This window comes from Melozone crissalis, unplaced genomic scaffold (assembly GCF_028551555.1).
Source record: "Melozone crissalis strain CALT ecotype California unplaced genomic scaffold, PUWL_Pcris_2 ptg000023l_1, whole genome shotgun sequence".
Lineage (NCBI taxonomy): Eukaryota > Metazoa > Chordata > Aves > Passeriformes > Passerellidae > Melozone > Melozone crissalis.
Genome location: NW_026535801.1, coordinates 21,414,131 through 21,435,124, shown reverse-complemented (window position 1 = coordinate 21,435,124; position 20,994 = coordinate 21,414,131). Strand labels below are relative to the sequence as shown.

The 20,994-nt window shown below is 36.9% G+C and overlaps 1 protein-coding gene across 1 annotated transcript in view; it reads right to left on the bottom strand.

Annotated features, from left to right (window-relative positions):
* The window catches only part of SLC25A12 (solute carrier family 25 member 12), a 45,147-nt gene extending 25,510 nt beyond the window's left edge, over window positions 1–19,637 (bottom strand). Inside the window, exons 1-5 of the mRNA XM_054278035.1 lie at window positions 19,600–19,637; window positions 19,069–19,122; window positions 15,217–15,359; window positions 10,438–10,553; window positions 1,424–1,563 (exon numbers count right to left, since the gene is read on the bottom strand). Coding sequence (XP_054134010.1) covers window positions 1,424–1,563; window positions 10,438–10,553; window positions 15,217–15,359; window positions 19,069–19,122; window positions 19,600–19,611 — 465 coding nt within the window. The 5' untranslated portion in view covers window positions 19,612–19,637. The remainder of the gene's footprint in view (window positions 1–1,423; window positions 1,564–10,437; window positions 10,554–15,216; window positions 15,360–19,068; window positions 19,123–19,599) is intronic.
* Between the last annotated feature and the right edge of the window lie 1,357 nt (window positions 19,638–20,994).

Genomic DNA, 20,994 nt, shown 5'->3' with positions numbered 1-20,994 from the left:
TAAAACCAGAACAGACATTTTATCACTCTGCTCTTGGAAGCACGTGCAGAGGAGGGCCATAAAAATGAGAAAGGACAGGAGCACCTCCACTATGAGAAAAGGCTCAGAGCTGGGGCTGCTTGGCCTGGAGAGGAAAAGAAAACAGAAGGCTCCTGGAAGACCTTACTGCAGCCTTTCAGTACTTATGGGGGGCTTATCAGAAAGATGGTGACAGACTTTTTAGTAGGGCCTGCTGTGACAGGACAAGGAGTAATGATTCTAAACTAAACAAGGGTGGTAAAACACTGGAACAGGTAGCCCAGGAAGGTGGTAGATGTTTCATCCCTAAAACCACTCAAGCTCAGGTTGAATAGAGCTCTGAGCAACCTCAACTAGTTGAAGACATCCCTGCAGATTGCAAGAGGATTGACTAGATGACCTTTAAAAGTCTCTTACAACCCAAAATATTCGGTGATTCTATGAGATATTTTTATTTTCTGCAATAATTACAGATTATGTCAAAGCACTCTATCACTTCTTACTTTTAAGACAATACAGACAAAACTTTTCTTGCATCAAAGGCAGCTCCAGAAGTACAAAACCTATTTTTCTTCCCATCTACTAGACAGACAATTTTAAGTTATATAACAAGGTGGTCATTGTATGTTAATTCATGGAGTTCAGTGCCATTACCAGTAACTCTGTGAACTTCCTTTCCATGAATTACAATGTAAATTTCTCCTACTTTGTTCTTTTTCCATCCTTTATAGATGACATTTTCCTTTCCTTCCTTCTAGCATAATGTTCAGTTTATAATATGCTTTAACTATAACTTTTTGGCATAGCACAAAGTGCAATTCAACAAGTGAAATTCTTTAAACCCCAATCCCTAAAGGGTAGTTCAGCAACATCACAGGAAATCAGATTTTACCTCCTGCAAGCTGAATGCATTTAAGACCAAACTCCCAGTATGTGTGTGGTAGCATGCATGCCAGTGAGAGAAAAAAAGTGATAAGTATTAGAATGTTTATAAAAATAAAGAAATGGTACAGAACCAAAAACCTCTATAGGGTAGTTTTAATGGTCAATAACAACTGGCTATATTCAGAATGCTAACTTTCTCTGGTAGAGTTTAGTTTTGCTATTGAAATCCTATCACAGAAAAAGCAGACCCTCAACCCAGTTTAACAACAATCAGTAAAAGAGTTATTTTCATAAACAGTATGTTTTGTCCCATTCTTTTAAAGGATGGTATTCAAGTTATGAGTACACACTGCTTACAAAACCAGTATGGAGAAATAACAGTTCATCATTAGCTGTCAGGATTAGTATCAGATAAGGATTATCACTACCAGAATAAACTCAAAATTTATAATGGTATTAGCGTATTACTAAAAGTTAAATGAATTTCAGTTCCAGATTTGGAACAAGGTTAATAACTGACCTGAAGAAACTGAGTGAACTCTGAATAGTTAAGATGCTTCTTCCTGTTATGTCCAAAATGCAGTCGAATAAACTCACAGTCCCAGTTGAACGGGATTTGAAGATGAATAAGAGTTTGTTCAAAGATTTCTTTGACATTTGCTTTGGGGAGGGAAAAACAACAGGTAAGCCTTGGTGTACAGTAAATCTACAAACATTCCAGAAGGAATACAAAAAAATTATGATTTCAGCAGCTGTTTAAGAAGTGTTTTACCTTGTTAAAAATAATTGCTAACCAAACCTTTACAGACCTGTAAAAGAACACATTTGAGACACAAATGCTACTTTTTGTATTATTGCATAAAACCATGGAGTGCATGTTTTATTTAGTTTTAATTAAGAAGCAATTTCCCTCATACATGACAAACAAAAGCGATTTTGCATTCTGATATTAAAATCAATAGTGGTTCTCTGTCTCTGCCAGGAGTCAAATTAAGCCCTTTATCAAGAGCACAAATACCTGCATTACAATCTCAGGCAATATTTGTCATACTAAGTATGGTTTGATTGAAACTTGATTATTACAATCACACTGTCTGAATATGGCTATTGAAGATAGGTATAAGAAATGACATCTAAAACATATCATTAACTCAGCAGAAAGCACGTTATTAGATGCTTTTGATAAGGCCTTAGCACAAAAATCAAATCCTATAAAACATAATTGGTAGTCTCAGTTATTAAAATGTTTTAAGATAAGTGAAGATAGAGATGTCCTCCTTTAAATGAAGTAAAGAAAAAACCTGCCATTTCAGATAGAATTCTCCACATGTATACTGTACAACTGAAATCTCAATGCTAAACATATTATCTGAATTCAGGCAAAAACCTCATCTGAAAAACAGCATGCATTATTCATACACAGCATTGCCATGCTGCAAAACAAGCCTGCTTTTTGTGCAGATTATCAAACACATGAACTGTATAACAGGACATCTACCCATAACACATGAACACTTCAAAATTTCCCTCACAGTACCTGAAATGGTTTATCAGCCTAGAATCTGTTAACAGCAAAATAAAATGTGGCACACAGTTAAAATTTAAAATACAAAATATTCATGCTGGTAACGCACCTTTTATACATTTAAACAGTTCTGCAAGGCAGAATGCAGTAAGAACCTTAATTATCATTTGAGAACTCTATCAAGACCTATGTACTTGAAGTAAATGTATTGTTTCTTTGCTAAAGGACTACTTGATTCATTCATAGTTTCAATTCTGTAGTCTATTAGTTCTAGTGCAAATCTAGGAAATCCACTACATGTTTTTATCTTTTCAGTGAGAAAAGAAAAGGAAATATCCAGAATGTCTCTAAAGAGGTACAAAATCCGATTCCTCGGCTAGATCACCTCCTTCACAGTTAGACTGAGATTACATTTTCTCAGGGCAGACTATGGCTAGTGATTAACCCTTACATATAGGTCAAACACAAGAGTCAAAACCCTACAGTTTAAACCAGCTTCCACTGCAAGGTAGGCTAAAGGACTTGTTAGAGTCAACAAGAAACCTAAAAAAACCTATTCTGACCATTTCTAACTGTCTACTCATACTACTCACCAGTATCAATGTGCAAGGTGAGGGTTAAGAAAAAAAGAAAGCAAGCACTAAATAGATAGTGCTAAATTATTTTATTATGCCATACTTCCTTTGAAAATTCTGTTTGCAGTAGATTTATCCATTACAGTTGCAGATCAAGGAATCAAGGTATGCCCATTTAAATTCCCCACTTACCACTAATTCACTGCAGCTTCTGGCCAAGCTAGAGTCTCCATGTACTACAAACACAAACAGGTCAGTGCAGCTCATTATGGAGCCTGAAAAATGGCAATGAACCGTGAACAGAGCAGAAGACAGGCAGGCTTCACTGGCTCTATTGGCTCGGCTACCAATGCACAAACAGGGTGCTAAGTGGCTGCTACTTACATGGATGTAAACCTGACTGCTAACTCACACCGAGCTCCCCCAATGGAAACTTAGAAAAGAACATGCTGAAGCAGCCAGAAAACTCAAATCTTATTTTCACTTGTTTCCGATAATTGTTTCTCTTAACCTTAGAGAAAGGTAAAAAAAGCCTCATTTTTTCCTTTAAAAATTTTATTTGCTTATTCATCTATGTTCACTGAAACAGATTTTTCACTTGTTTCTAGTGAGACTTAAGCCCCTGGTGTTTTCACAACTCTCAAGCATTTAACTGTATAGTACTTAAAAAAACAAGAATCAATTTCCTACACTCAATTTTTTTCTTCATAAAAACATTTACAACTACTCATCGAAATATCTGAAGTCAAGACTCATCAGCATATAAAAATAATAGTTAAATGAATTAATAAATTTAAATTTAATACTTGAGTGTATTGATACTTGATGAATTCCAGAAATAGCTAACTAGCTTTAATAAACAGTATCCAAACTAGCTTGCTGCCTCTCTGAAAACTGAGGTGCCTTACCCATTTCTCTTTTCCAGGCAATCTCTCACACTCAGTACATTCTGCCTTTATTTCAATAGTCTGGGTCTGAGGATATGCTCTGGTATATAATGCTTAACTACTTCCATGTTGGCTTGGTTTATGAAACACTTGGGGTACAGAGGCAAAACTGTGCACTCGTTCTGAAAAACTACTGAGCCACAGAATGCTTTAAGATGGAATGAACCTTAAAGATCTCATTGCAGCCCCTCTGACACAGGCAGGGTCACCTTCCACTAGACCAGGTCGCTCAGAACTCCATCCCACCAGACCTGGAGCACCTCCAGGGATGGGGCACCCACAACTTCTCTAGGAAACCTGCGCCAGTGCCTCACCACCCCCACTGCAAAGTAACTGACCCAGTTAAACCCATGGAAACATTAAATACCATTTACCAAAGCCACCTGAGATACTCCAACACTTCCTGTTAGGTGCTAAAACTTACTATGTCTACCCAAGAGCAGGGGTGCTTTCTTCACAACTTATCAACAATACCTTTATAATTCAATTCTGCCGACTCCTCTTTTACATTAATGGAAATAGCCATCACCACAGCTAACACCTTGTGTGATGAGAGGCAGCAAATAGCCAATCATATTGCAGAAATTATACACAATGTGATCATCACCTACATTTTCACCACTCTGAATTATCAACAAATGCCCAATTTTTGATTTTTTTTTTTCACAATAGAAGCAAAGCCCTGACAACAAAGAAAACAGGCAACATTAATGTACAGATGCTGGCTTTGCTGGTTTTTTTTTTTTCATTTTCCTCAGTCAAAACCTAGTAATGCTTCTAAATTAAGATAAACTACAAGTGTTTCAAATTTCCAACGGAGCTATTCTGCAGGGGGCAAACAGCAAATTATTTTTCAAGCCTTTCATTTTAGTAGGACATTTTACAGAACGCATTCATTGTCCCTGTCAATACATGTTGCTCATTTACTAATGTCTTCTACTCTTTGCTCACCTTTCTGTAGTGGAATTCTTTCCTACTGAGCTGATAACTTTCTTTCCAGGCTTATAGTAATGCATTTTCCTCTCAGATAGGCATACAAGTCAGCAGCCTGATGACATACTCAACTTACCATCAGCCCCAGGAACAATAAACCTACTACTCTAGTGTACTAGTACATTACCTCCAAGGCGACACACATTCTCACAAGATTGCTTCAGAATTTCCCCACCCAATCATTTTAAACAAATTATAGATGCTTGGAGCAGCTATCTGCAGGCAGCACACACATGACTGGCTCAACTTCCATCAAACACTGTTACCTATCAGGCTCAGAAAAACAGCACAGAACCCCAAAGATCCTAGGCAATAATCAATTTCATATGAGGAAGAATACTTTAAATTATAAACACTATGCGGTCTTGTTGGTGGCCCATTGTGGGGATGAGCTCCATACTCCCAGTAAACCTTGCAGCAGTACCTATTATTTATTTTGACTTATCAGCTCCCCAAGAAGCAGAGTGGAAAGCTCATACAATTCTAGTGCCATCAACCTGTTAACAGTTTGCCATTCCCTCATACCAGTGATAAAAAGCAATCACACTTCTTAGGGACAAAAAAATATAAAAGTGTTAAGTTTTAAACAGCAGCATAAGTATGGTAAAGATTTCTTGTTTAACAGGGTTGTTTTGGGTTTCCTTAGATCTGTCTACTCAGTAATCTATTGTCCAATTTGTGCATATTTCATGCCTGATGTACATAATAAATTTTAACATTTATATGTTGCTGTTGTTCACTATTTCTGCTATCAGAGTATTTTCACTTTGAGGAATAAATTAAGGAGCCACAGTTCAGGGCAGAAAGACATTTTTGTAGCACCTGATGCAGGAGCAGCTTATTAAAGTAATCCAAATGTAATACAATAATTACTTTAATGTGAGAAAGCTTAACTAGAAATAGTTACACTTTATTTCTACTCTTATTTTAAAAGGATTACTGATTCCATTGAAAGATGAATGACAGCCATAATAAAAAGCTGTCAATACATATAATCTTAAAATGAAGTTCTCCTTTTCTGTTCCCTCTTGTTAACCATGGTTTGGAAAAAAAATTATTAGTAGTAGCAGTAAGAGGGTTTCCCATTCTGCATTGCTCACAAGCATCCAAAACTGTAGTTTAAGCCTGAAAAAAATCATACAACATGAAACAAAAGGAAAAACAAAGTCCTAACAGAGATGTTTCCAACATTATCTGCATGTGTTAAGCAAAAGAAACTTTGAAAACTAGTAGAACTAGTAGTTAGTTAGAGGCAACTAACAGGCAACTTACTAACTAGTAGAACAGGAGGCCAAAAAAAAAAAATAGCAGCTCTGGTTTATAGCACTTGATGAAAACATGGATTTTTCCATCATATCCTCATGTCTGTAGTCATGTGATCATGAGTATTTTTCTGTTTATTTTAAAATATATTTACAGTTTTTATGCTTGCCAGTAATATTTTTGAAAGCAGAATTTTTAAGTTTAAATCCAAATACTAGCATTTTCAGCCCAGTTGCCCTTTTAGAAATGAAGGAGTACCAGAAGTGATCCCTGGTCCCTGAGAAATAATACCCATAGAAATAATGCAAACACAAACAGGTATTCAACTCCTTTCTTTTGCTCATCTTCTTCCAGTGTTCTCAAACTCTATGTCCAGATTAAGGGAAACCTGAACTTTCTCAGATTAAAACTTGTCTAAGTAACAGACTGGGCAAAACTTCAGTGTATATATATCCCTGTATACTCAAATTCTGAAACTATTAAATGCTGGTTATTATTTCAGTTCACCAATATTGCACTATTTTCACATTGTTGCATTATGAGGCATCTGGTTGCCTTCCTCCCCCAATGCCTTTGGAGAAGATGCTGTTATACTTGGCAAAATATTTGTAATTAGATTTTGAGTGCAGGATGTTTTTAAAAGGCTTAAATACAGTTCCATAAATATTTTCCAATTATCTCCAAAATAATTCTGAATACATAAGACTCACAAACACATTTTAGCTCTATCCTTCTATCCATACCAGCACGTGTATTTAACTGAAAAAGCATCTCCAAAACTCTCCAGTTTATCAGAGAATGGCTTTCTTTGTGGTGACTCTACAAGGAAGAACAGCTGGAAAATGCCTTGAACTTGTATATTCCAATTAAAAGTGATGCAGTCCAGATCACTGTATGGTGTGCCAGAGAGATAAACTACAAAGAATCCTTTTACTTTCAGTTAGACAACCTATTTTTCAGAGAATTTTATCACATAATCACAGACTTCACTTTTAAACACAGTAAAGATTATCTGCTTCAACACCAGAAAAAAAACAAATAGCTTGAGCAGATTTAATATTCAGGTTTGCTTTAAACTGAATTCAGGTCAGAAGACCTGAACAGAATAGAAATAAAAATAATATTCCTTAGTACAATAGTATTAATTTTATGGAGTGTTTTTGAATATTTCACTCATGTTAAGTAGCAAAGTCAATACATGCCATAATCAAAGGAGCAAAGCGCTTGTCAGTCTTCTATGACTACAGACAGCAACCTGAAAAAAATCACTTGTCTTCATCAGCTTTAGCTGTTAGCATTTAATTATTTTATGGATAATGCAGTATTGTAAGGGCTCAGCAGCAACACATTTTGCATAAAATATTCACCTAGGAAGCATTCATTAAGATGTAGGAGCACTTGGTTAGAAATACATGCTTTTTCTCTATTTCTCCACGATTAAAAACTTGTTTAAACTACACTGTCACTTGTATCAATGGGTTACTAAAACAGTCATTTTACTGCTTTTTATTCACCAAGCTGACAGCAAGTCCAGTGCAGCTGAAACATGTAGAAAATACTGAGCATGCTGTGCAGTTTGCTCAGGTAAAGCAGGTCCAGTTTCATGTCCTTGCACTGGACCTAGTTAACAAATGTTGCACAATACCAACTACACATTTATGGCAGCCATTCATATAGAATTTCTGGATGTCCAAAGCTCCTGGAAAAGTGTCCCAAAGCAGTAAGAAAACAGTAGATGACATTAAAGTGATAGAAGGCTTCATGTTTCAACACATGACACGGCAGACAGAGACATTGATTAACTCAGCATAAAAGTAGTTCTACAAAATAGCTTCTAAAGTCTTCTTCTAAGACAGTTCTTCTGTGACACAATACTTTAATCACTGGAGAGCTGGAAGCTAAGTATTTTAAGAGACAAGGAGCAGACTGAGGCTCAAGAGGACTGTAAAATGCTGAAGTGCTTGAGAATGGTTCAAAATCATGTCAGTAAATAAATCCTACACAGAAGCGAACACAACTAGAGCAGCTTGCTTCCGAAAACAAAGACAGCTCTAAAATTCAACAAGCACACTTAACTTCACCCAGATCACTGAAAATTTGAGTAGATGAGAGTATTTTTTGAGAACATGTTATCTCACACAAGGCCAATGCTCGTTCTAGTAACTAGACCGACCCAAGTTGATTCTGTCCCTTGCTTTGGATGCACAATGCAGAAAAACCTCAGCAAATCCATGCTGCTTCTGGCAAGACTTACTGGTTTGAGACAGCTTTGGCATCAATGCAATCACATCCACAGAGCATTTCATCTGAGCTAGAAAGTCTTGACTTGTGTTTGCTGTCATAACTAACTCATTTTACCTGCAGACTGGATACCTTACACAGTCTATGAACGACTTGACTTGTCTGAGAGTGTGTCTCACACCAATTACTGGCTGAACCTAATCCATTTCAGTATATTTCCAATAATTTAAAACCTCAACTTTAAAATTTATGTTTCTGTAGTTTTCTGTTTTTACATGAACTAAACTCTGTGCCTTTATGTTTAGGTGGTATGAAAATGAAAGGGTGCAGGTCTCATCTACAAAACTGCCATAAGACTGACTTGGAAATTGACCACAGGGTTACCATAGTCTGAAGATGTCACAGATGATCATTCACATTTTTCACAGCTGTATTAATATGTATGATACATGTATGAAGTAAAAGTAAGTAGCCCATGTTACAAGCAAACAAACAAAGACAAAAAAGCAGCAGTAAATGTGGGAACTGCAGCACAAAAAATATGTCACCTTACCATATGTCATCTTATCAACATAATGTTAAATATAGTAATAATTGCAGTATAATTAATTTTGTAAAAAACATCCAAGAAACCAACAGTAAATTTAAAATTCCCTCAAGAATTTTCCTTTCAAGATTTATCAGTCTTACAAAAAAATCAGAAAGGAAGATAAAGTAAATTGGTGGTTTCTTCTGTTTTACAATTTCTCGTTTGTGTTTTCTTTCACACTTTAATTATATAAAAATATCAATTTTCAGTCTAACTGAGGAATTTGTATACCATCTGAAATAGCTTATGCTCAATTATAGAATCAGATATTTCAAGTGTTCTCATGAGAGCTACCATGTTCAAACCCCCATTTTGTAAGATTATTAAATAAACCATCGTTAACATGGTCACACTGATTGTAGTAGTTTGTCCAATTCCTAATGACTGCATTTACAGACTTCACCTTTATTTAAATTCTAAAACATTTTCTTTTCAAGATGTTGTGCATCCGAACTGCTTAGTATCTGACTCTTCAGCTAATGATGTAATTTAACAGGCACCATAAGTCAAACAATTTGTTTCCATAAAAAGACCTTTGCTTTTTTTTCCCAACAAGGTACAGCAATTTTCATAATAATGAAATAGTACAAACAGCAAGTGGTTACAAATCCAAACATAGTTTGCATTTTCTTTATTGAGTGCTTTATTCTTTTGGATAGAAATAACATTTAATTCTCATTCCATTTTATTAAAATTCTTACCATTGATTTATCTAATTTTCATAAACACAAAGTTTTAAAAATAAAGCCTAGTCCTCCTTAAACTGCAATGTTAATAACAGCTATTTAGCAATATCACAAAGCAGTATAGTCAGCTTCAAGACTTTGGTCTAATTACTAACTTATGTGATTAGGTAACAAAACCAAAGGCCAAATTTTCTTCCTAATTTTGCAAACATATAACCAAGTTGTAAGTTACACTCATAACATTAAAGTAAGATTTGCTCTTCAAGAAAAGGAACAGGAAATCAAATAATTAGACCTCCTTAATTTCTATATTGAGCTCTTACTGTATGAAATGACAATTATTCAGAAACATGTGAAGATCCAGAACATATCTTAAAACTCCCTCATGGCTGAAGTAGTTTGAAGTCCAGGACACAGAATTTTACTTAGGACGACACTGAACATCACTGTATTTATTTACTACTTCAGGAAAATGAAAAATCTTGATTCAAGAAGACAGAGAAAAACATATTTTGTGTCTGTGTACTTCTTAGGCTAGAACTGAGAAAGGAAAAAAAAGTTCTACTCATGCAGAATCTTAGAAAAACAGTAGAGTACTGCACAAAATGCATTTCTATGCAAATGCATTTCTATGCACCTGTGCTCATGAACCCCTATTATGATAGATACTATTATAATCAGATTCTTAAAACTGTTTTTCTTTAGGTATTCTTACCAAATGTTACTTCTCCATTGCCATTCCTGTCAAATAACTGAAAAGCAACAATGAATATTGCATCTGGAGTACACAAAACAGATTCAAATGCCAAAAATTCTTGGAAGGAAATTAACCTAGAAAGGAAAACAGAAAAGTTATAAAGATTTTTAACTGTTCATAATACCAATGATAATTTACATTTGATACTCTAGAAAACAGTGTAATCCAAATAAAAATTTAAATAAATTAAAGAAAGATAATTAACACTCTAGAGACTGAAAAGTATGTTATATTTAAGCAGTTAACATTATGCAACTTCCTCTATGAAGCCAGTGAATTCTCCTGGAACACCTACAAGTTATTACTTTTTAATTATAAATGTAACCAGTGCCTGAAAATTAGGACATAAAAACACCACAAAAATCCTAACAACATGAAATTTACAGGTCTGTCACTCTAATGCTACATATGTATTTCCACTGAGAAAAGATACTGTAATGCAAGTACAGGAATACACTATAAAACATTCATTTTCTTAAAACAAAACATAACATTCATAAAAAACAAACAGGTTCAGAAAAAATTACACTTTACTATGCATATGGAAAAAAAAAATACACTCCAAAAATAACATGAACCACAAGTCATGAACTCAGGGCCAAACACAAAACATCTGGGCTCAAGGACAGACAGCACAAGGCAGGGAAGGATCTGAGTGTCACAGCAGCTCACAGGATTCTGAGCTGTGTGTGCAAAACAGTCACTGTGCACAATCCAGGCTGCACACGTAAATCCAGGTCCTTGTGGTCACCACAGACAAACTCAGACTCCAATGTACGCACAGATTTCTTACTAGGATAAGTAACTTTTCTAGAGGAACTCTGCTTATTCTGATTAACACAAAAAACCCCCTTCAGAAGGGATCCTAATGCTGCATGTATGAACTGCTGCAGAAAAATAAACATGAAGCTAAGCATAGATAAAGGATAATGCTGGCACAAGAAAATATGGGATCAATGACAGGATATATATTTTAGCATTAAATAATCAATGGAAGTAAGAATTTCAATTACATCTTTCATATTTAACAAAAAATTTACTATATATCAGTAAATGCTGTTAAAGCTGAGAACATCACTGTTTCCTAGAAATTTTCCTAGAAAATGTATATAATTGATCTCAACTTAGTACTCATCATATGAGATCATTAGCTCATAGTGATTACTTCAAACACTACTGGCTTACTGCTAAAGAGACAAGTACAAAGTCTGCTCCCCACAGGAAAAAAAAAGAGAAGAAAAATCACAATATTCACACTTTTCATTACTATATCTAGTCTTTCTCTAAGTACACATGAAGCAGAATTGAGATACTTTAAAAAGGCTAAATATGTCAACATTCTTGTATATATGCACAGTACACGAAAGACAAGAAGAATACAAAATGATCATATTTACCACATTTTAGCCAGAAAAATCAGAGATATGAGAATGGCTCTTCGCATGCAAAGTCAATTTCATCCAAAGGATGATCTTGATAAATAAAGGGTTAGTATCAAAGAAACAAATGTTCCTTTAAAATAATTGTAAATACTATAACTTCAAAATATATCTTACATACATGCATAAAGCTGACACACAAATTAACTCTTAACCAGGAAGCTTTATAACTGAGAAAAATCAAGCGCTGATCTCTGTAGAATGCACTCACAGAAGCCTGAACCTGAAAGAAGACATCTTCAGCAGTCTCACTATAACAGTGCCTACAGCCAGAGGAGATAGAACCTTCGATTTCCATTGCACATATTCAACCTGCAATGCCTAGGAGCAGGGACAGCCTCTGTGATCCTCCGTTAGCCACCACGGCAGAATAACAGGAGCTGCATTAAACAGCATGATGAAGCTTCCCACCCAATCACTACTCAAGCATTATCCAGGGAACCCACTGCATTACAGAGTCCATAACAATATCAAATCGCTCACCTTTCGTTTTATCTGTAACATTTAAAAAAAATCTTTTCCTCTGAGTTCTTCTGTACTTCTACCCTTCAAAAGCACACAAAGTAATAACCCTTGTGTTTGCAATTCTTCTCTTTCCTTTTTTCTATAAGTCTTTCCTAGTTTTTCCCCATACAACACAACTTTTTAGACATTATGTATAGCTCTGTTGTGACTCTTCATTAGGTGAAATATCAACATTGTCTTGGGGACTTCATTTACGAACACATTTCCAGATTTAAGAACGATATACTGATAAAAACAGTACCCAGAAACAAGCAGTTAAAATGAAGAATTTTGAATTACTACTGTGAAATTCTGTAGGTCTGAAGAGGGATCAAAATATTTTAGCTGGTTTTAGCACATATATATATATATATGTAAGTATATTCTTCAAAGAGGGTATTTATCCTATCCTAAAACCAGTGCCTGCAGTCTGGAGATACAGAAGTGCTTTCAGCATCAGTGAAATCCTATTGTGCTAAATAGATAACAGGCAAGTTTAAAGCAAATTCTAATTTAGAGGATGTCACATAAATTTCGAAGAACGTGCATTTGTAACAATGAGGAATAAACATTTTGGAAATGAACAGTCAGCTGTTTTAAGAACTACCTTAATGAGCTCCACTAAAGCAAACCAGTCTTGTACAGCAGTATTAGGAGAAAGCAATAGTGCTCTGGAACAGTTAAGTAAGGATCAAGTTACCATGAGAAAAAAAGTAAAACAACTTTTTTTTAAACGCGTGCCTACAGAGAGCCAGTTCCAAAATGTGTTGTTTCTGTAAAGTGCCAAACTTAAACCTAAAAGAAATAAAAAAATATTAACAATGGAAGCAACCACCATCAACACTCTTGAGTATTTCTTTCAAGGGCAAGCAAGGCTAAGAGAACATGATAGCAGATATAGGAATGAAATTTTGTAACAGAACCCAAAGCCTCTCAATGACTTGCTGCATGACATTGGGCTGTCATTTAATGTAAAAGTATATATACAGAACAGGACTACAGCTATGTTCTTGGACTTCATAAAGTCAGTCCTCAGAAAGATGCAATGCATCCCAGAATTCAGTTTAAGACTACAATAGCTATTAATGCTATTAGAGTCTGGATTTCGATCTATTATAGCTCATTACAAATGAAAGAATGTGAATGTAAAAAAAACCTGATGTTGATAATGGGGCTCTAACAAATTCTTCACATGAAATATAGATTGAATATAGATTAAAACCTTTAGGAAAAAAGTTTCAGACAAGTATTCAAACAGATAAACATTTTACACTTTGAACTATATAGCAGTGCAAAGTATAAATCCCACTCTCCCCATGAAGAAGGTGGCAAAGCACTTACCCATACTTAATTATCTCACTTCAAATACTACCAAGATTTTTTTTAAAGCAATAAACAAAAACAACAAAAAAAATCTACAGGGAAAGTAACAAAAAGCAATATCTACAAGTTCTGTTCTAGCACTAAAACAAACTGATTTCCTACTGTAAGAAAGGCCCTAAAAGACATTTTCTGAAGAACTGCACACCACAAAAGATAACCAACAGCTTTCAGAGAAACAATATGCTAAGCATGTTGGTTTACTTTATCAATTAAACTATTTTGAACAGATACATACAAAATTACCTTCTCAATCCATAATAAAGCAACAAACTGAAGCCATGTATTGCAAACAGAGACAGGTTACTAACATTTATCTAATATATGTATAATCAAATATATTATCAAAGTGCTGCAGCCCTATGAAAAGAAAAATCATGAAGCGTTACATCAAACTGGAAATCCTATTTTTGTCATTTAGGGTAAGAAGTATTCAGCACATACAATTTCATTTCCATTGCACAGATATTGTGCAAGCTGCTCAGGATACTAAGCAAACTAATAAAATGTTCTATAGCAGAATGCATGAAAACAAAATTTAACTAACCCAGGAAGTGAAGGAGATTTCAATTTAAAATAAGTTATATTTACATATTTACAAATGCATTGTCTACTATTTTAATGGCATTTTCTTCTCAACAAAATAACCATTCACTGCTGCCTTCCTGACCTCTTCTCTGATCCATCTTAACCTTCTCACTTCATGTTAAAAATGTCTGGGCCTCCTACTACAGTCCAAGGCCAAAACCAGAATATACACAGCAAAAGAAAAGGTTCCTTGGAAGACAAATGAGTTAGAGGGCACTACCTCAGCAGAGCAGGCATTTTGTAAAGTGGTTTCAGGGAACTGCCTAAAAGCAAGCAGGAGCATCTTTAAGCAGAGTTGGGAAAACTTTATGTGGTGTGACCTGATCTTCATTAGGCAAACAACTTCTTCCTTCATTAAGTCACTAGTGTCTCTTTTCTAATAGTCAGCCTTTTAAAAAGACTTCAGTGGTTGGATTTGAATTGTACACTACAGAAATAAGAAAGCTCTTCCAAATTTTTGTATTTAATTCCAGGTACTGAAGACTCTACACAGTACCTGATGATGGATGTGGACATATAGAAAAGAACTCTTCTAAGGCAACTGTACTACACTTACCTTACCTGCTGTTCAATTTCCTCAGCTCTTGTAGAATTTAACAAAATATCCTCAAAATAAATCTCAGCTTAAAAAAATCTATGTTACACATCGTAATTTTTTCTCAGTTTTCACAAATTTATATTCTATTGTATTTGTGAAAAAATCTTCTCATTTAAATAAGTATAAAGTGTAATAAAATCAATAATATATTTTAGAAGATGAAGTTATCAAACTCATGCACTCACACATTTAACAATGCAAGTTTCAAATGGAAAGCAAAATTCTCACCCATCCTTAGTTTGATCTGCCACTCCAGCCAACAGCTGCACTGTTTTGGGATTGTGATGTGGATCTGTATGAAGTCCTAGGTATTTCTGCACAAAATCCTCTGGGGTCATGTAATGCTCCCCATCTTTCTCAACACTTGCATACTAGAGTAAAAATAAAAAACCAAAGCCACACAAACAAAAATTAATCCATTTAGATGCTTATTATTTGTGAACCAGTATCTTCTAATTAAAAAAAAAAAACCATATTTCAGAAACTGTCAAGTAATTGTGAAAACTTACAAAAATTACAACCATGGTACAGCATTCCATTTGCAGCTACACTGAAAACACAGCACATAATTTCTAGTAGCAGATATCTTGTGAATAATTGCTCCTGATATTTACTCTATTTTGGAAAACATAAATTATTCATTTTCTCTTTTTGTGATAAATAAATGTTCAGATTCATTTTAATCCTGAAAGTAATGTTTTTAAGGAAAAATTCACACACAGAGTTAGTGATTGCTTCAGCATCTCGTGTATCTCTTCCACAACATCAGCCTCTCACATCACCTCATCACCTTTTACTCTTCCACCCCACAGCTGTGATGATAGCTGTTTGCAAGACTGCACTGTAAACCACATTACTGAATCTATGGAGAATTAAAATAGAGTATTTCCACTAAAACAGGAACACAAAGCAGTGGACAGGAATCCCCTCATTGAGCACTGCTGCCAATATGACAGCACAAGGAAACTGTGGCTTCCTTGAATCAACTCTGAAAGGTTCTCTTCTCAGCCATCCACACAAGTGACTGAAAAACACCTTATGAAGCACAATTCTGCTGCAAGATATGAAATCCAAAGAAAATGTTCTGTTTGAAGGCCCATCAGACATGCAGAGTATGGAGCATATCTTCAAGAATCACTGAAGTCAGCTGACAGTAGAGTGCATATCAAAGACAGTCACAATCTAAACACCATCTTTTTTTCTCCAGACACCAATTTCTCTGAGTTTATCATGAATAATAATTTATAATATTACTTTCCACAATAAAAACTGTTTGGGGGAAGTTTTGTTAAAAAATATTGAGACAAAAATAATTAACTGACAGATACATTGAACTCCATATGAGAAGGTCATGGCATTTTGGAGGAGTTTGGCAGAAAGTCAATAAATTAAGGCCTGACAAAGTGGCTAAGCAAGGAAATACATCAGTTCTATGTTTGCACCATATAACTTACATCAAGAATCTTTTAGCCCAAAAAAGGCAATTTTAAATTATAGCTTAATTTGAGAATAACACATAACATATCAATTAAATCTTTGTTCTTCTCAGTCTTGAACTCTGCTAGTTTGTAACACAAACTTCTTAGTATACATTTATAGACTGCCTCAGGTAAGCACTTGATGAAGTGCTTTTAAAACATCCTCACATAAGACAAACATACAAACCCCCTACTCTAGTTTACAAGCTGGTGTTATGCAGCACCACACTTTCAGAAACAATGTTTTGGAAATTTTTCTTTTGTTTCCTTCTCCACATTGCTTGAACAGGTTACACTTGAATTCAACAGGCAGGGAATAATTCAACAATATTTTACAAAGGCTGACTTGTTTAAGAAAAATAAGGAAGGTTCGCGAAGAAATCTGATAACTGTTTCTTCACCCAATTCTTTTATCCTTCTGTGATAATCTGTTAGCAAATTTCTTCTTTTACAGTTGTTACTGAAGTCTTTGGCTAGCAAACACCTAAGAGGTGACTTATTTGATGGTGCACAGACATGAAATTTCAATGTCTGCATTTCATAGTTACAGGATTAAGAGAAATGACAAATCTTTTAAATGCAAATCAACCTTCATCTTTTTAATCGCTTAAAACAGTTAGAAGAGGCAGACAGCACACTCCAGAAGTTCTGAAGAGAAAGGTACAAGGTAAACTGCACGGCAGAGGGCACATACCACATTAGAAGACATGCATGAGCAGAAGGAAATTTAATCAGACTCTCTATGATTAAGGTGGATGGTGATGAGGCCTAGAGCTCACATCTTCCCTTCTAACCATTTCCAAAGGAAGCCAAATTTAGGAAGGAATGCACGACCTTTAGCTGAAGTTCACAGAAGAGCCCAGCACTTCCAGCAAGGAGCACAACGTGTCTGACCCCTAAACACTTGCAATATTTCATAACAAGACCTTCCACAACTTAGTCTTGAAAAGAATTATTCTCTTTTATTTTAAAGCCTGCAACTAAGTTCGATTTCTAAGCATCAAAGAAGCCCACAATTTCAAACTCAACAATGCAGAAGAAATACAAACTCTTTTTTCTAAGCTTCTTTTTTACTGCAAAATCTCAGATACTCAAAGATAGGGAGGAGTGCTTCATATTTTTCATTCCTCAGACCATCAAACAATCCACAACTTCATTTGCATGTTTCTTTGAAGAAAACAACACAGACATGGGGAAGAGCAAAAAGCCATTTTTTAAGCATACTGTCTGCTTTTTAGGTCAATAAAACATGTACTGTCAGGAAGAAAATTTCAACAGCCAGTGGTACAACGTTCTTCCTCTCTGCTGTTGTCTGTATGACCACTATCAAGAACTTCAACTGCTTATTTCCAGAAGCAAGAACTTCTAGTGACTGGATGTCAAGAATCATAAAGACTGCACATTTACAACTGAATAATGTTTTGACACCTCATTTCACTTTTCTTCATTCAAATGTGCAAAAGCATTTTGCGAAAAGTTGGAAAAAGATGTTCTAGAATCACATTTTTATACTCTATTAATATATATTTTTTGTTGCTAGTTTTTTTAACATACTCTAGTGTAATCTTTATCTACAAAAGTTAAATGCCATGCCAATCAAAAATGAGCCTGTGTTGGAGTATCTTTTACTAGAAACTAAATGTTGAGCTTCCACAGTTTGATGCCAGCATTCTAAGTGTTTGCACTCCAGCAATGTCACAGTGTAATCCAGTATGCAGAAGAAAAGGCCACCAAAATTATGGCTGGGATATAACTCCTCTCTCAGGCAAAAAGCTCTCTCTCCTTATCATATATAGAAATTGCTAGATAGTATAGTGGAACCAGAAGATATATATAAATAGTTAAATAATAGACTTTATTATTTACAGTATTAACTCTAATTTTATACTCCTACATTTTTTAATAGAGAAAAGCTTAATGAATATACTGTGTAACACTTAACATTAGGAGGAAAAAACATATTTTAGTACTTTTGAAATATTGGTAGTCCTATCATGGACCTAAAAGACAGTTCTTGTTCTTTTTATTATTCCATATGACTGATTCAAACCTTCTCAAAAAAGTTTTAGGATTGACTGGATTTTCCTTTCTGATCATGGTTTACTGAAACTAAGAGAGTGGAGAAACTTTCATACTATTATTTATTTGTGCTAATTCTAAGGCCCTGCAAGGGATAATATTACAAAATATATAAATCTTGAGAAATCAATTTTAAGTTCTAAAAACATTGCTAGTGGTCCAACCATTTGTACGAACACATATAAACCCCAAGGACAAAGCATACAGTCATGGAAGAGGAATTGTTTTGGATTCTGCAAAGGTGTATTTAAAAAAAAAAACCCAGTACTTCTTTATAATTATTTGCTCTGAAGCAAATTAGAAAATAGTTCAGGAATTTATTTAGTATTATAATTTGGAAATGGTATCACACTTTGTGCCAGCAGCAGTTTCTCCTCAATGCCTGACACCCCCCTCAACACACTAAGCCCGCAAAGTGAACTTCTAAGTGTCCCACCAGCACGACACGAGTTTGATGCCACGGCAAACCATGAAATGGCAAAACACCGAAGTCTGACACTCAAACAACATTAGATCTTCTTACCTGCAAAAAAATATTTCGTAGTTCAGCAGGATCTGCTCTTTTGGTCGAATGCACCTGTAAACACAAGTAAATAAATGCTTCGCTTAGCCGGGCTGCTGTCAGAGCGCAGATAAACCGGCCGCGCCGGCCACAGGCGGCAACCCGGGGTCCCTGTCAGACCCACAGGCCCAGGCTGAGCCATGCCCGCGCTGCCGCGGGACGGCACCGGGCTCCGCGCCGGTGACAGCTCCCAGCGCCGGGCTGCCCGCGAGCGGGGCGGCGCCCCGGCCCCACAGAACGAGCACCACCGCCACCACCGCCCCGGGGACCCCGGCCCGCGCCCCTCGGGGCACTTCGGCAGGCGGAGGCAGCGCGGGCTGCGCTGCCGCTCCTCTGGGGCCGCCCCGCCATCGCCGCCCCCGCGGCGCCGTCCCCCGGCCCCCGCGGCAATCCCGCTTCAGCGGCGGCCTCCTCCCGCCGCCCGCCTGCCCCCGGCCGCGCGCGGGATCCGCCCGGCTCCTCCTGCCACCAGCGGCGGAGCGGGAGAGTCACCTTGACCGCCATGCTGCGCCCGCCGAGGAGGAGGAGCCAGCCCGCCGCCCGCCGCCCGCCGCGCCGCCGCAGCAGCCGCCGCCTCAGCGCAGCGCTGTGGGCGAGCGCCCTGCCCTGCCCTGCCCCGCCCTGTACTGTCCCGCCCCGCCGGGTGCCCAGGCGGCGGCCGCACGGTGTGGGTCCCCGGCGGGGTGCTGGAGGCACCTCCACAGTGCAAACGGAGCCGCTTTAAATGCTGCTCAGTCTCATTTGTGGCACAAGAGATGCAGCCGTGCCCCTGAGGCTCAGCAGAGGTGAGTGTACCTGTTGTTTCAAGTGCCGAAACTGTTCACAGCCTGAAATTCTGGCAGCTTGGCTGCAAATCGGCTGTAGGTCCGTATTTCGTACATAGAACCTGAGGCCCAAAATCTAGCTGGAACTCAGCAACTTCTGACAGGGTCTTATAAGCCTTTATCAGCAGAGTACATATATGCTTTATACTTCAAAATGAAAGGCAGGCAGGCCAAAGCCTTAAGAAAGGGATGGTTTATACTTTATTCCAGCAGTTGAATCACAGTGCTTATAAAACCTGACTTAAATAATACTGCGTATTTTGTCTTGCTGTGCTATTTCAAGGGCCCAACAAAGTGTCCTTTATTAGATGTCACTGGAAAACACGAAAAGGGCAGATTCTGGTAATCCTCAAAAAATACAGTGAGATATTAAAATACAATACTGGAACTGGTAGCTTATAATGGTGGTCATGAAACAATGACTTAAGTTTAAAACAACTTTTCTCTGGTAAACAACTTCTTTTAGTTACATGTCAACAAAAACTTTCTGCATATAACTTAGAGTTCATATACTACATATATACCTATGTCCCAGCTGACAGCAGGAACAGTTTTGCTAGAAATCTGCCTATTTGATAAGCATCTGACCACCCAAGCATCTTGTTCAACAAATCCATATATATACATGCTAGCTGCAAGTGTCATGGTTTAACCCTAGCCAGCAGGCAAGACCCACACAGTCACCCTGTTCCCCCACCAGCAGGACTGGTGAGAGAATTGGAAGGGTAAAAAGTAGAAAACTCATGGGTTGAGATACAAACAGTTTAATAGGAAAAGCAAAAGCCACGCATACAAGCAAAGCAAAAGAAGGAATTAATTCACTGCTTCCCATGGGTAGGAAGGTGTTCAGCCATCTGCACGAGCGCAGGGCTTCATTACCTGTAGTTACCCGGGAAGACAAACATCATCACCCTAAATATCCCCTCCCTTCTTCCTTCTTCTCCTCACTTTATATACTGAACGTGATTCCATCTGGTTAAAAATATCCCTTTGTCACTTGGGGACACCTGTCCCAGCTGTGTCTCTTCCCAATCTTTCATTCAGCCCCAATATCCTTACCAGC